At 38.8% G+C, this 16,426-nt stretch overlaps 1 protein-coding gene across 5 annotated transcripts in view; it reads right to left on the minus strand.

Moving 5' to 3' along the window:
• Nucleotides 1-16,426, minus strand: part of atp8b1 (ATPase phospholipid transporting 8B1) — a 150,414-nt gene that overhangs the window by 27,275 nt on the left and 106,713 nt on the right. For all 5 annotated transcript variants that reach the window (XM_052044204.1, XM_052044231.1, XM_052044212.1 and 2 more), the window contains exons 6-15: nt 12,504-12,565; nt 11,302-11,374; nt 11,131-11,201; nt 9,269-9,351; nt 8,511-8,669; nt 7,504-7,592; nt 7,218-7,414; nt 4,953-5,161; nt 1,629-1,672; nt 1,007-1,163 (exon numbers count right to left, since the gene is read on the minus strand). In XM_052044204.1, coding sequence (XP_051900164.1) covers nt 1,007-1,163; nt 1,629-1,672; nt 4,953-5,161; nt 7,218-7,414; nt 7,504-7,592; nt 8,511-8,669; nt 9,269-9,351; nt 11,131-11,201; nt 11,302-11,374; nt 12,504-12,565 — 1,144 coding nt within the window. The remainder of the gene's footprint in view (nt 1-1,006; nt 1,164-1,628; nt 1,673-4,952; nt 5,162-7,217; nt 7,415-7,503; nt 7,593-8,510; nt 8,670-9,268; nt 9,352-11,130; nt 11,202-11,301; nt 11,375-12,503; nt 12,566-16,426) is intronic.

The raw sequence follows: 16,426 nt of genomic DNA on the forward strand, positions 1-16,426 counted from the left end.
TATAAAAATGGTGATATTTTTGAGAACATAACCAAGCCTTAAATTTAACTGAATACTGGTTTAGGTTAGAGGGTGAACTATAAAGAGATGTGTTACCATGTTAACATAAGGTTACTTAAGATACCCACTGATGCAAAGTTAATAGTCTTGGTAACAGAACCACATTTATGCAAAATCAGGTATAAGGAAAATATGGTCAGCCAATTCTGTATGAAAGGTTGAAAAAAGATGAACATTACATACTAAAATAATGCAGATCTAGGAATACATAGAGAAGATGAAAAATGAGAGCAAAAACAACTATCTTTTTCTGAAAAATATTAGATGATGGAACAAGGTATAAAAAGTACAAAAAATGTATTCATAGACTTATCAGTCAAGGATTAGCCATGCCTCAAGCCAAGCTATTCCAATATAGTTGGAACATTGGCATCTATCCAACAATATTTGACTCAAAATGTTGATAATGCCCCACCTTCACCACCACCACCCACCACCCCCCCTTCCCCCACAGATGCTGCTCGACCTGCCGAGTTCCTCTAGCAGATGGTTTGTTATTCCAGATTCCAACATCTGCAGTCTCTTGTATCTCCAAACTATTGGGGCATTGTGTACTCTGGAAAATAACATTCCCTACTCCCTCAATAAACAAGTTGATAGCTCTCCTGGCTGCAATAATATCACACTGAAAAATGCAACATGAATTGGCCATGGCACTTTCTGACCCTATCACACAGCCTTCCTCAATCCTTGCTTTTCCTTCCGGTACAGTGGGATTGCAGAATCCTAAGTTATATTTTTTATTAGGAGATAAATGTGACACTAAAGAGAGGTGGACAAATGTGACGTATTAAGTATAGCAAAAAGAACCCAGTTATAACAAGTGCACACACAATAAAGTGAAACCAAATCTGTTTATGTTGCATCTTATTCAGTACCACGGCTATTTTCTAGTGTCAAAATAAACTTCATAATCTTAAAGGATAGATCCCTGTATTTTACTTACCATTAGTATCTTCCACCATCACTGTGTGACAGAGTGCAAGCAATTTAAAGAATTCTCCTGCTGATGGATCTCTTCCTGAACGGATAAGTTGAGGCAAATAATGGTCATAAAATTTGAGTTTTCCATCAGCATAGCTGTTCCAGCTAAAGTCCACAAGCTGCAAAAATAATTCAAATGAATTTAGCATTTTAAAATAATAAATCAGTAATAAGGACATAAATGCTTTGATCATTACGATGTTTAACTACAGGATATTTCACCTCATCCACGAGTGGATGTTAGGCAGAAAGAGCGGAGGAGAGAAAACGTTATTGGCATGCATGTGGAACCTGACAACAATTTGCCCATTATTGTGCTAAGAACAGGATGTATACGAGCAAGAGGAACAGAACTAGATCAGACTCCATTGCCAAATCAACTCTGCCTGTGAGTAGAGACACCAGATGGGACTAGACAAGGACAATCCCACTGAGCTGGATGATAGTCAAGGGGTACTGGAGGAGTATGGCATGCTCAACTACATCAATAATGTACATAATTATTCAAACATTTACAACATACTTTCACTTGTTTCCCCACCAGGTAACTGCTTAATCTTAGCTATTCAATAAATTATACTTACCTCTGCTTTGTCAGTTCTGTCTCCCACAGCATTACACAATTCACCTGCAGAAGCAGCAGAAAGTGGGACTTAGAACTTCATGTCAATCATGATTGGTCATCTACACATTCCACTGCAAGCCCAATCGATTTATCATTCATGAAGATAAGCTCTTACTCTTCTACTGTATCTTGCCTAACTGATAATGCTGTTATAGCAGTCAGATGGTAACCAGGCATTTGGTATTTAAGCAATTTTAAAAAGGCATTTGGACAACCATTAAATAGGAAAAAGCATAGATGGATATGCAGACCTAATGCAGGCAAACCGGATTATCGTAGAGGAATCATGGTCAGCATGGATGAGATGGGCTGAAAGAGCCCATTACTGTGCTGTATGATTCTACAGTTCTATTTCGATGCCAGCTATGATTCACTCCATGGAACTTCAGCATCTGAGACAGAAGCACAAGTTCCACTCTGGAGACTTGGACTCAAACACCTAGGGCGACACTCAGTACAATATTTAGGCAGTGCTACACTTTCAGAAGTACCACCTTTCAGATAAGATCCTTAACCAATGGCCCAGCCTGTTCTCAATTGATGGTAAAAGATTCCATAGCATAATTTCAGAGGGGAGCAGGGGAGTTAACCCAGTGTTTTGGGGGTCACAAGCTTCTAAGCCACCATAGCAAGAGGAGAATTTAAATTTGAATAATTAAATAAAAAAAGTAGAGTTTTTAAAAAAATTCACTAAAATGAGTACAATTTTTTTTGAAGAGTTACAAAGAATCAATGATGGAAATGTGCTACATGTAATCTATGTGGACCTCAGCAAGGCCTTTGACAAGAACTCATGTAGAAGTCTGGACAATAAAGTCAAAACCCAATGAAAACTGGCAAATTGCATTCCAAATTGCTCAGAAGTAGAAAGCAAAGGGTAATTGTTGATGGGTGCTTTTGTGATTGGAAACTTGTTTTAAGTGGGGTTCCTCATGATTCAGTACTTGGTCCCTTGCTTTTTGTGATGTACTTCAGTTAGACAGGCATAGGTAGATTGTATGAGGACATTTGCATTCGATTCAAAAATTGGCCATTTGATTGACAGAGAGGAAAGCTTTAGACAGAGGTATGTAGATGGACAGGCCCAAGGAGTAGATAAGTGGCAAGTGGAATTAAATGAAGAGAAGTGTGTGAGATAATGCATTTTTGGAGGAGCAACAAGACAAGAGAACACATAATAAGCAAGTAGTATGATAAACTCCAAGGTGTCCTTTGGTTTATGTCTTTAGATCCTTAAAAGTAGTGGGACAAGTCAGTAAGGTTTTTAAAAAAAAGCATACGAGGAGCTTTCCTTTATTAACAAAGACACAAAATACAAGTGTGGTGAGATTACTCAAGAACCATGTTGAAATTAGTTAAACCACAGCTAATATACTATGTCAAGTTTTGGTCAGCATATGACAGAGAACATGTGACTGCACTGCAATGAGGGGGAGCAGAGGAGATTGACAAGGATGTTGCCTGGACTTGAACTTGTAGCCATAAGACTGGATAATTTGAGGTTATCCTTCAGCGCGAGAGAGAGAGAGAATGCATAATGGGGAGACCTAAAGTACACAAAATTATGAATGATTAAGATGGAGCAAACAGGAACAATCCATTTCCCTTGGTACACCTGGGGGCATAGATTTAAACCAATTGATTAGAAGGGAGATGAGAAAAAAAGTCTTCACTGCAATGTCCTCTGATTGAATAAATAAAAGCACTAATTCATTGCAACTGGAAATAGTGTCCAGTCCTGGGCACTCCTTTTCAAGAATAATGTGAAGTCCTTCTAGATGCCATTGAAAAGATTTACCAGAATGACTCTTGGAAAGAGGAATATTAGTTACCTGGATAAATTGGAGAGGCTCGAGTAGTCTCCTTGAAATAGAGGAGTTTGCAAGGGGATCAAATGGAGATATTTGAAAAATCAGGAAGCGTCTAGAGTAGATGGGGAGAAGCTGTTCCCATTAGAAGGGTCAAGAACTAGAAAACATAGAATAGAGATTGGCAAAAAACTCAGTTAAAGAGGAAAATTGTACCTTTCAAAAGGAAAATGCCATGGATATTAAGATACGGAATGCACTGCCAGTGTGAGTGGTGTTAGTGGAGTCAGATTTAATGGGTTCAAAAACAAAGCAGCTGAATAAGTACTTGAAAGGGAAAAAATGTAGAACCACAGGAAGGGACTAGCAGGATGGACATGCAGAGAGCTGGCATAAACATTCTATCGAAAGGAAACCAAAGCATTGGAGAAGGTGCAGAAAATATCAACAAATGTTTTGCTCATAAGTTATGTGGGAGCTTCACAGGGAGAGTGTGGAGGAACTGTTTCCACCAGTGGACAAGTGCAGAACAATCCAGATCATGATATTTAGGAGGGATTCCTTTATAGAATGAGGAATTCAGTGCCACATCCACTGGAGGTCAAGTGAAAGGAGAAAGTATACAGTTAATGGTAGGCCCATTAATAGCATTGAAGTACAGTAGGACCTTGGGGTCCAAAGTCCATAGTTCACTGAAAGTGGCTGCACAAGTGGATAAGGTGGTAAAGGCAGAGTATAGCATGTTTGCTTTCATTAGTGGTGGTGTTGAGTACAAGAGTATAGAAGTCATGCTGCAGCGATATAAAACTTTAGTCAGACTGTACTTGGAGTATTGTGTGCAATTCTGGTTGCCCCATTATAGGAAAGATGTGGAGACTGTGAACAAGGTGCAGAAGAGGTTTACCATGATGCTGCCTGGATTAGAGGGTATGAATGACAAGGAAAGGTTGGACAAATTTGAGTTGTTCTCCCTAGAGCATCAGAGGCTGATGAGAGATCTGACAGAGGTTTTTTAAGATTATGAGAGGCATAGATAGGGTAGACAGTCAGAAGCTTTTACCCAGAATTGAAATGTCAAATACCAGAGGTCATGCTTTTAAGTTTAAAGGTGATATGAAGGGCAAGTTTTTTTTAAATTACACAGAGAGTGGTAGGTCTCTGGAATGAGTTACCAGGGGTAGCAGGGGAAGAAGGCAGCTTGGTGGAGTTGAAGGGGTTTTTAGTTAGACACATGAATATGAAGGAAATGGAGGGGTATGGATGATGTACAGGAAGAGGACATTTAGTATCAATTGGCATCAAGATCAGCACAAAATCGTGGGCCGAATGGCCTGTCCCATTCTAAGTTTATATTTTTTCCAGTGGCTGGAGTAGTGTTGCATGCATGTGAAAGGCAACAATTGAAGGATGAGAGCAAGTTGGGAAGAATTAATTAGAGGTGGAAACAACATGAGGAGATACATAATGAAACTTACCATATGTTGTGCCATTGATACTACACTTCTTAAATGCCATGATGTTCTGTGTAAGAGTTCCCGTCTTATCAGAGAAGATGTACTCTATCTGTCCAAGTTGTTCAGTCAATGTGGTTGTGCGGGCTTTGGCTGGAGTATCTTTTTCAGCATAGTACATCTGGAGATCCCAGTTTATCAAATAACTTTGACCCATGCGGATCACTTCAACACTGAGGGAGAAGAGATTCTATTGAACATTAGGCAACAGATATCGTACTTGCCAATAATCATCCCAAATGCTATTGTCTCTTTTTTAAGAAGTGAAATATATTTTGTTTGGTAAAATGCATACATCATATATATTGTGTTTGCGTTTCATTTCTTGATCGTACAACCATTACTAACTACCTCTTAGTAGTAATAAGGTGCCATTCAAATAACAAAATTCCCAAGAACCTTAACAGAAGCACTTTCAAAATTATACACTGAGTCACATGAAGAGAGAGAGCTTAAAAGTAAAACTTTTAAGTAGCTTCAATAAAAATAAAAATGAGGAAGGAAGAGTGAGAGGAAGAATAGTTTAGTGACTGAATTGCAGATATTTGGGCCTGATAACAGTCACAATTGTGAAGCTTTAAAACCTGGGAATGGTTACTAAATGGGAGGCATGGTAGTGTAGCGGTTAGCGTAACACTATTACAGCACCAGCGACCCGGGTTCAATTCCGCCGCTGTCTGTAAGGAGTTTGTACATTCTCCCCATGTCTGCGTGGGTTTCCTCCGGGTGCTCCGGTTTCCTCACACGTCCCAAAAACATACAGGTTAGGAGCTGTGGGTGTGCTATGTTGGCACCGGAAGAGTGGCAACACTTGTGGGCTTCTCACTAGCACATTCTCAGTAACGCAAAAAGACGCATTTTACTGTGTGTTTCAATGTACATGTGACTAATAAATAAATATCCTACCTTATCTAAACCAGAGTTAGAAAAACGCTTAGAAAGTTACAGGTCTGGAGGAGATTAGAGAGATGATGGGAGGGGTGGTGAGAGACTTGGTGAGATCATGGATGGTTTTTAAAACAACAAAGCAAATTTTTTTTTAAGAGGAAGCCCAATATACAGAAGGGTAAAGCAGAGCAGTGATAGGTGGACAAAAGAGGGGAGGCAGGGTGGGCACAAGGTGGTGATAGGTAGATGCAGGTAAGAGATAGTGATAGGCAGGTGTGGAGGAGGAGGGGAGAGTAGATCCAGCAGGGGATGGGTCAAAAAAAGGTTTTCTTACACCCCACCCCTCCCTTGGCTTTGACCCATTCCCCAGTGGATCTGCTCTCCCCTCCTCCCCCACACCTGCCTATCACTCTCTTACCTGCATCTGCCTATCACCCACCACCTTGTGCCCACCCCACCTCCCCTCTTTTGTCCACCTATCACTGCCTTGCTTTTCCCTCCTATATACTGGGCTTCCCCTTTCCCATCTTCAGTTCTGAAGAAAGGTCCTGACCTGAAACATTGACCATCTGCTTTTCTCCATGGATCTTGCCTGACCTGCCGAGTTCCTCCAGCATCATAATGTTTTTCATCTAGATTCCAGCATCTGCAGTCCTTTGTTTCTCAAAGCAATTTTTTTTTAAAAAACAGAGCAGGTGTTGAAGTGGGAAAGCAAAGGGTAGACAAGGAAGTTGGGCGAATGGAATTTGGTTCAAGTTAGGACACAGCCAGGAGAGATTTGGATGACTCAATATTTATGGTGGCTGGCATGTAGGAGGTTGACTACTTAGAAAAAATTCATATGGAAAGGAAAAAAAATTCATGAAGGTTTCAGCAAGAGACAAACTGAGTTAAGGGACTACTGCAGGAAGCTGTTATGGCCAGAAGAGCAAAAACAGCTCCTCATGACATCAGAAATGACAGCAAAGGAAGTAATCACCAATCCATTACACATATTAGATGAAGAAAAAGCTGAGGCTGGAAATCTGAAATAAAAATTGCTGTAAACACTCAGCTGGTCAGGAGACATCTGTGGAAAGAGAAACAGAATTAATATTTCAGATCTGAGACCCTTCATCAGAACACTAACTCTGCTTCACATCCACAGATGTTGTCTGATCTGCTGAGTGTTTCCAGTATTTTCTGTCAGTATGATGTTAGATCTTGGGGTAGAACTAAAATCACTTCCTTAGCATTGTTCCATAGCATTGAGAATGAGCTTATCTTTCAGCTTGCATGATTCAGGAACTATTTCCTTCTATGAAGGCACAGTTCTAACACAACAATACAAGAAACACTTACCTTACATAAAGTGAAATGGGTACCATGGTGTTCATAACAATGATATAACCCCAAAAGGTAATGAAACCTCTGTAAGTAGGTGGGTCCGTTTCCCCATCATCGAGGTACCATGACTGGCTGAAATTGCCAATTTCACTTTGCCAGAATGTGTGTCCAATGGCAAGACCAGTTGATGAAAGAATGAGCAAAATGAAGATCTAAAAGAAAATTAAACTACCATGTAGGTCACTTATTCCAGTAAACTAAGATACTTCAGATCTGCAGAATAACATGCATTTTTTTTTACCATGTAAACCATATAATTCATCAGCTGGTCAATTTTGGTCCTCTTGAAGTTAGTTTTTCCACCATTCCTCATGATTTTGGTGTCAGCACCTGCAAGACATAATACAATGTGCACCAGGGTTTTTTTTTTAAGATAAAGGCTTTCCAATCAAGTCATTGTTATTTTACCATCCTTGCTAAGAGAATTAGAACAAACATCCAAACCCTAAAATATTAATATTTTATGATGCATTGCCAAATTGAAGGAAGAGCAATGAAAATAATTTGTAATTCACATAATTTTTGATCAACTCTCAATCTCATAGTTCAACTTCAGCTGCAACATATTCATGTAGAATTGTTTAGAAGTAGAGCTATTGAAATATGAATAACAAACTACCCAACCTAATCCTGCCTTTCAGCCCAAGGTCCATGACCCTGCCAATCATAGCTCTTCAAGTACATATTCAAGTATTGTTTAAATGTGATGAGGATCTCTCTTTCAGGAAATAAATTTTAGACCCCTACTACCCTCAGTGTGAAAATTTCACCTCTAGTCCTGAACCATGTACTTGAAATCTATGCTCCTTCCCCACACTCCCTAGGGTCCTGATCCTTCAGCTAAAGGAAATAGGTCTTTCCTATTTACTCTATCTAGTCCCATCCATTTAAAACACCCCTTTTAAAATCTCCCCTCAGCCTACTCTTTTCCTAAAGAAAAAGAACCGCGTATCCAATATTTTCTCACAGTTACAATTTTCCAATCCCAACAACATCTTTGTAACTTTCCTTTGCATCCTCTCCAGTACAATCATATCTTTCTTGTAAGATGACCAGAACAATACCCACTAGTCTAACTATTACTGTGTAATTTCTAGCATAACCTCCTTGCTTCTCTATTCTACACTTCAGCTATTAAAGGAATATTACACTACTAGAGGAAAGTGTCCAAGCATACTATATCTCTTATGCTTGCACACCTTCAAGCAGTAATGACAGCAGCCCAGAGTCCACCAAAAGAATAAATACCTGCAAATATTACAATTCCGTGGGTCGTTTCGGTGTTGCGGACTGTGCAGCCACGTAGTAGGATTGAATTTACATCCAGAGGATAACTTTGGTTCCTCCAATACAGAGTGCCTACAAACTTGTCCAGACGATTATTTGGCTCTTCACATTCAATTAAACCTGGAGCAAAGACAATGGCTTCCTTTTTATATCAACCAAAAGGAAACATCCACTAATGAAAAATTGTGTGCGACACTACTAAAGGAAGGAACTAAATTTGTGATAGCTTAAGCAGTACATTTATAAAATGGACTTTGGAGCAAAGACAATTCCCATTTAACAGGAAAAAGAGGCCAGGAGTTCAGAAACACCATGGCTGACTTAAATGTTTAGGGTTGAGAGCTCACCCAGCTTGCCGTTAAAACAAAAACAGATCTGCCCATTTTATATGCCACTTGAGCTTTGTTTATGTCTGCTTTTAAAGTTTGCTTTCCTAGATTCCCTTGAAAATTCAATCTTTCTGGTTAAAGAATATTGCAGTTGCTTTCTAGCTCCACCACACACACAGCCCCTTTTGAGGCAGCTCCACTAAAAAGGAAAGAGCTGCAAGTTTCCACTGAAAAGTGTGCAAAGTCTGTAAGCAGCTCCAAGCGTGTTGAATGGTGAGGGCTCTTCCTTCATCAGTGGAAGTAAGGCAACTGAATACAGATTTCTTGGAAGTAATACTGCTTTTACAAGTGTAAAAAGCATGGTGATCACACTACTTGTAGTAAACATACCATCAAATGTTTCCAAATCCTTTTCCTTCTTAAGCAGTCTGTCTGTAACTTCCAACGACATTTTAAACTTCAGGTTAGTTTCACTGAAAGCATGATGAATTGAGATCCATTAACGATGAACAACAATGGAAAATAATTCAACCTTGTTTTAGTTTTCTACTTTGCAATATTAGTTAACATTCCAGAGTAGAGAATTATAGATAGAACACATGATTAACACCCCATTTCCTTCATGAACCTTATGCCAACAGAGAAAAACCATTTCCTTTTGGTATGTGATAATAATTAACTTCTACTTTATTGCAAATGAATTTAATGTGTCTTTCAATGGAGTCAAGATGCACCTTTTCCCCAAAGTGTCCTCATACAATTCTGTTCGCTGCCATTTAGTGCACTAGACAGAGTGGGAGTTACATTCTGTGGATTATCTGCACATTTTTGGCAATTGTTAACTTTAGCCTATGTCCCACCCAATACGTACATGTTACTCTAATTCCAGGCAGTCACACAAGAAAAAAAAAGGGGAAAATTAGGGTTACTTGGAGACGTATGAAACACCAGTAACCTATAGCAAATTTTGTCAGGACTTCACAAACAACACTGCCCGTCAGTGTAAATAAAACACCTTTCCTTTGTGGTTCAATAGAACAGCCAAGATTATAAGACTTCATTGAAAGCTGGGAATTATCTTGGCTTCTTGACAAGAGTCATAAGGTCATAGAGGTACAGCATGGAAACAGGACCTTCGGCCCATCTGGCCCATGCCAACCAAGATGCCCATCCTAGCTAGTCCCCTTTGCCAGTATTTGGCCCATAACCTTCTAAACCTTTCCTATACATGTACATGTCCAACTGTCTTTTAAAAGTTGTCATTGCAGACTTAAATGCTTCTTTAAAAATACATGCATATTTTCATTGATATTTTCATGACAACCCAGGACATCTTCCATCGGGTAGAAGATACAGGAGCCTGAGGGCACGTACCACCAGACTTAAGGACAGCTTCTACCCCACTGTGATAAGACTATTGAACAGTTCCCTTCTACAATGAGATAGACTATGGCCTCACGATCTACCTTGTTGTGACCTTGCACCTTATTGCACTGCACTTTCTCTGTAGCTGTGACACTTTACTCTATACTGTTATTTTTTTACCTGTACTACATCAATGCACTCTGTACTAACTCAATGTAACTGCACTATGTAATGAACTGACCTGTACGATCGGTTTGTAAGACAAGCTTTTCACTGTACCTCGGTACAAGTGACAGTAATAAACCAATACAATGGAGCTTGCATATCTCTGAACAGCATCAGGTACAGCAAATGACAATGCCACCTCCATTATGATTTACAACCTAAAAATCCTCTGTCATCACCAGTGTGATGACATTTCACTTCCTGAAATCAATTATCTCACAGCAGGAAACAGCCTTAGCAACACATATGTCTTGTCAGAAGGAGCACCACTTGCCAAATCTTCAGCACAAAAACTAGTCTGGATAAGTGCGTACAAGAGTCATAGAGTCACACAGCACAGAAACAGGACTCTTGGCTTCTCGACAATTTAAAAAGGGACATCAGGGCAGCTTCTTTTCACAAAAAGTGGTTTGTATTTGGAATGAGCTGTAGTGTTTGAGGCAGGCAACAGTTAAAAGCCATCAAGATAAGTACATGGATGGGAGAGGTTTAGAGGGCTATGGGGTAGATGTGAGCAGATGGGACTAGTTTGCTGGGCAACACAGCTGGCATGAACAAGTTGGGCCAAGGGGCCTGTTTCCATGCTGTATGATTATGATGCCAGATAGAACAGTAGGTGCAAAGATCCCAAATAAAGACTTGTTCCAAACAAAAATTCTTACCCATCAAGTTCAGCTGTTTCTACATAGCATAAACTGTTAGGCTCTGAACTGGACAGCAGTAGTATATCAGCCTAAATAAAATTAGAAGTATATTTATATTTGCACAATATATAAATCCTAACAAAATTTGAGGAATTTATTAACATATCCTTTTGTAAGAATGAAACTTACAGGAATAAAATCATCCCTCTTCAACCGTACAATATCTCCAACTCTGATATCCCTCCATTTTGATTGTTTAAACCTAAAGATGTTAAAATTATTTATTATTATAGCTCAGCAAAAACAAAAAGAGCCCAAAAATATCTGACTGAAACAGAAAACCTTAACTTTTAACTTCTATTTCACAGACAAAATGCTTACTCATCATTAGGGGAAGCCAACCTGTTACCAGCACAGTCTACAATTCTGCTTGGCAGTTTTCCTATATTTTTTCTGGTCCATTTCACAACAGGAATGACCACTTGCTGCAGGGTAGATTTATCTTGGCATTTGCTGTCTAATTTCAACAAATTTTCTTTTGCACTGAATATGTAAATTTCATTCCGTTGAAATGCAATTCACATTTTGCTCTTAGGAGACTCGAGCATTCTTCAATTATTTTTATACACAAGTTACTTAAGTTATAAATGTGCCTTCTGGAGTTTTCCCATTATGAAGGTTTTTTTTTGTTTGAATAAAACAAAATCAATAAGTAAAATGTTAATTCACTGTAGCTTTGATGCACTTGTGGGAGGGATAACACAAGGGGAATGTTGTCATTTCTCATTACAACAGAGGGCAGCAAATGACATGGGTTACAGAAATGTCATGGTTAAGACTCCAGATGAATGCTCAAAGTCCTGGATTACTGATTGGGAGACACAAGGCTGAATGCGTCCAGAGTAGCTGGAGAATTTATATTCAAGTAGATAAATTCAGAATAAAAAGCTAGTGCTAGTGGCAGTGAAACTTGGGGATTTCTGCAAAAACTTTGCTATATCAGTGTTCTTCAAGAAAGTCTACCATCCTGCAACGAAAGTAAATGTGGCTAACCTTCAGTTACTGTCTAAAATGGCTAAGTGGGTTTCTCAGTTTAAGGGCAATTAAGGATGGGCAATTAACAATGATTTTGCCTGTGATGTCCACATCCCAACCACATTTAGTCATTTTCATGATTATTTCAAAACTGCAAACTTAAACAGTGGGACTAAGCTTGCCTCATTACCTGTGATGAATCAGAGGATTTCTTGCAGGAGTTCAGCATGGTTTATCAGAAAGCTTTGCAAAAATCCACAAAACGTTCTCAGACGATTATGTCACTTACAACTGATACCAAAGACTTGATAGAGACCGTATACAATTTAATATTTAGATTTAGAAATTCATAATACCTGCCATCGTGTAGGACTTCACACAACCGATTATTGACCATTTTGTCCATCTTATGTCTAGCCTGTGGAAGCAAAAGACAAGCAAGCCAAATTGTTTAATGTAGATCGCGGCATTCTCATCAGTCACAGAATGCTTTACAGTAGATTGGTGACTTGGTTGGTAAAGCTGTAGTGGTTATGAAGTTGTAATTTACAGACTAGGATAATCCCAGACTTGATCATTAGTATGCCCTTGTGTTTTAGCCAGGTCAGAACTGCACGTCAGCTGGCTCTGACAGCCTTGGCCCATGAGCAGATTGTTATCTCATAAATGGTAAATGCATCTATGGGTGCCCAATGATAAGCAAAGCAGCCTTGGCTGCAGCATTCTCAGTTCTGGCACACACAAAGCTTGTAGAACCAGACCTCAGGAGGATCCTGTACTTAATGGAAAACAGGATTAAACAAGGAGGGATAAGGGAAAGAACTCCATTTCCATGTGATCATTTTATCTTTGCTTTGAGACCGAAGAAACCGAATGTGATATTGTTAACATTACTTCTTATATATAATTAGGACATAGTACATGTGACTGAATACAAGTAGCAGCATTTTTATTATACATGATTGCCCAAGAACATTTTGTTTTTGGGATATTACAAAATTTTGTTAATTTTAATCTGACAAACACATGTTTGTCAAATTAACATTAACAAAATTTTGTAATATCCCAAAATCATTGATTTTAAATCATAGGACAACTTCATCATCTGTAAATGTTGCAAAAATAATCTTCAGCCATGATGCCAATCCACTTTATACACTACCAAATCAAACTCAATTTTGTTTAACCTAGTCTAACCTCCACTCTGCCAACTGTTCACATATTACTCTTGGAAATTTTGTCACACAACCTCCCACTTCCAACTGTTTGCCTTAATCCAATACTAATCTTATTGGATCCAATTTGTTGTTTTATACAAAAAGCAAATGAACAAAACAGATAAATTAAAACCAAAAGATTTTCCTGCCTATTTTTCTCCTGAGTCACTAGTTGCATTGACCATCAGACTGATTAATTCATGGAAGTTTTTAAAACATTAGTGGAGGTTTGATAAGTTTATCAAACCCAATATCCATTGTATTAACACCACCAACATTCATCTCGAGCACATCACCCATTTCCGGTCACCCAACTCTCGGTTCATTTTTTCCCACTAATCCCCTCCATGTTGAATTCCTTTCTTTTCTTTTTCAATCTTTTTATTAGTTTTCAAATAAATACGGATTAATATATAACATCAATGTTTGCACATGTAATACAAAGAGATCAGAACAATCATGGCACGGATAATCATAAAGAACAATAAAGTATAAAAAAATCTGTAGATCCAACAATCTCTTTGTGAATGAATATAATATAAAAGGAAAGAAAAAGATTTATTATACAAATATAAAAGAAAGAAAAAACCCCAAAACAATAAGAAAAATTATAAACAATACATCAAACCAAACTAAGCTAAACAAAAAAAAATTTCAAAAAACAACAAAAAAAAAGCTGGGCTAAAATTTCTCAGTAGAAACAGCAATATTATGTCATCAACTCCATTCCTCTAAGTTGAAAGGTTATTACAAGGGGATCTATATCATGTGAAAATATTGAATAAATGGACTCCAAACTTCCTTAAATTTAAGCGAAGGATCAACAGTACCACTCGTAATTTTTTCCAAGTTTAAACATGATATAGTTTGAGAGAACCATTGAGAAGTAGTAGGGGGTATTGGATCCTTCCACTTAAGCAAAATGGAACGTTTGGCCATTAATATAACAAAGGCAATCATACAGTTAGCGGAGGCAGATAGATGGCCAGACTCTATCCTTGGTAATCCAAAAATTGCAGTGATAATTAACACCACCAACATTCATCTCAAGCACATCACCCATTTCCAGTCACCCAACTCTTGGTCCATTTTTTCCCACTAATCCCGTCCGTGTTGAATTCCTGACTACCATCCTCAAACTTCTACTCACCTGGACTCTGCAGCCTGCATTCCATCCTGCTAAAATGCCTGGTTCATTCATTCTCTCTTTCCCAGCCAGCGCTTTAAAAGTGCTGCCCTATCATCCCAAAGTGCAATCAAAAATCTCACCCACCACATGAAATCTCTTTTTTTAAAATCCCTGAGAGTCGAATTAACTATTTAGCTACATTTAGGATTTAGTCAGAATTCAGTCAATTTTCCACAAAACAACTCCCCAACATTTGAGCCAATTTCTTTGGAACCTTGCAATAGCAAAACCAGCTTCACATGCCAGAGGTGGGTAGTGATAAGGGGAAAAGTTTTACTCAAGGTGCTCACCGTTACAATACCAGCCATAGAATGGACTGACTTCAAGCAGTTGCTAGGAGCCCACCAATTGTAATATTATGGTTGAATCGCACATCCCTGCACCCTAATCACATCCACTTTAGGAAACAGGGCACGGGAAATTTTCAGAAGCACATGAAAATATCCGTGTTTAACTTCAATAACTTCTGTGATTGGAACCTTTTTCAAATTTGTGTTTTCTTTCAGCATACATTTTGATACCCACTGTTTCTTCAATCCACTACCACCTTATTTTTGCCAGTACCAAAAATCCTACATACCCTGCTGTTCATGAAAATTATCACCAATGCATTGGGAACAACAGAAAACATACGTGGATGACCTAAAGATGTGACAACACACAACAGGTTCCACATGCTGATCCCACTCGGCTCTTCTCATCACTGCCTTTAATGTGTCACATTGTTTGTCAGGCATCCAATTATGATGGGAATCAAAGCCAATGACAGTATTTAACACTTTGGTTCATTTCTTATTTCCTATGTTTAATTAATGTTCTTGCCCCCAGTACATTCTGTTCTCTGGCAACCAGCTACTCCTCCATCTGATAAGTCTCCAATATTGAGCCAAACTAGTAATAACATTCATGTCATATTCCTTTAAATTAAATTGCAGTCATATCTCCAGCCCAAACCAAGACTGCCCATAATTAAGGAACGTACTGCCTTATCTGTATTTAAGTATGAATTCACTTTTTGATCTTACTGTGCACCTGTCATATGGTGTGCTAGTTCTCAAATTGTACAAGAGACTTTCACATTCAACTTGAACCAAAAACTTAGAGTCAGTGAACAAATAGTTAGCATCTTGCCCTTTAAAACAAAACCTCTATGCTGGCATCTCATTTACTGAGCACTAAATGAATGCACCAACTAGACCATTAATGGAATCAGCACTTGAAGAGGTCATTATAGCTTTATATACAGAGAATTTTACAGGAAAGCTTTGTTACTGACAGTGCTGCTGTACCAGGATCCTGGCACAAACCCCTGTCTTCCCCACTGCTACACCAGGAACCTGGAGTTTCTCCAGTAATGAATCACTCGATGACTTGGTGTGGAGGAGATGCTGCCCAGGATAGCTGGCATTGGGTGGGCCAGGGCCACTCAGTGCTGAGTCATGGGGCTCAGCACTGTGAATGCAGACCATTGCTGGGTACTGGAAGCAATTTCTCCACACATTGACTGACTGCCCAGATCCTCCTGTTTTCCTTATTACTGCCTGCTGAATGTGAAAGGGAGCCATCATCTTCCTTCTTTGGCTCACTGTACAGCTCTTCCCCAGCCCAGAGATTTCTCTATGTGAGAAGCTCAATGGAAAGTTACTACAGTGTATCAATAAAAATGTAGTGCACGGTGAGCCACAACAGTGGAGGAAAACAATGTTGAATTGTCATTTATACCAAGTTACCTGCATCACTGCAGGGGCAAAATGACTATATCAGCTGGCTGTATCAGAAGATTTATCTTGTATGATGCAAATCAACAATAATTCAGCTCTTATAATAAAAGCAATTCCACGTTATCAGAAAATTAATAACATCCCAGGTTAAA

Source organism: Pristis pectinata, chromosome 2, assembly GCF_009764475.1.
Source record: "Pristis pectinata isolate sPriPec2 chromosome 2, sPriPec2.1.pri, whole genome shotgun sequence".
Taxonomy (NCBI): Eukaryota; Metazoa; Chordata; class Chondrichthyes; order Rhinopristiformes; family Pristidae; genus Pristis; species Pristis pectinata.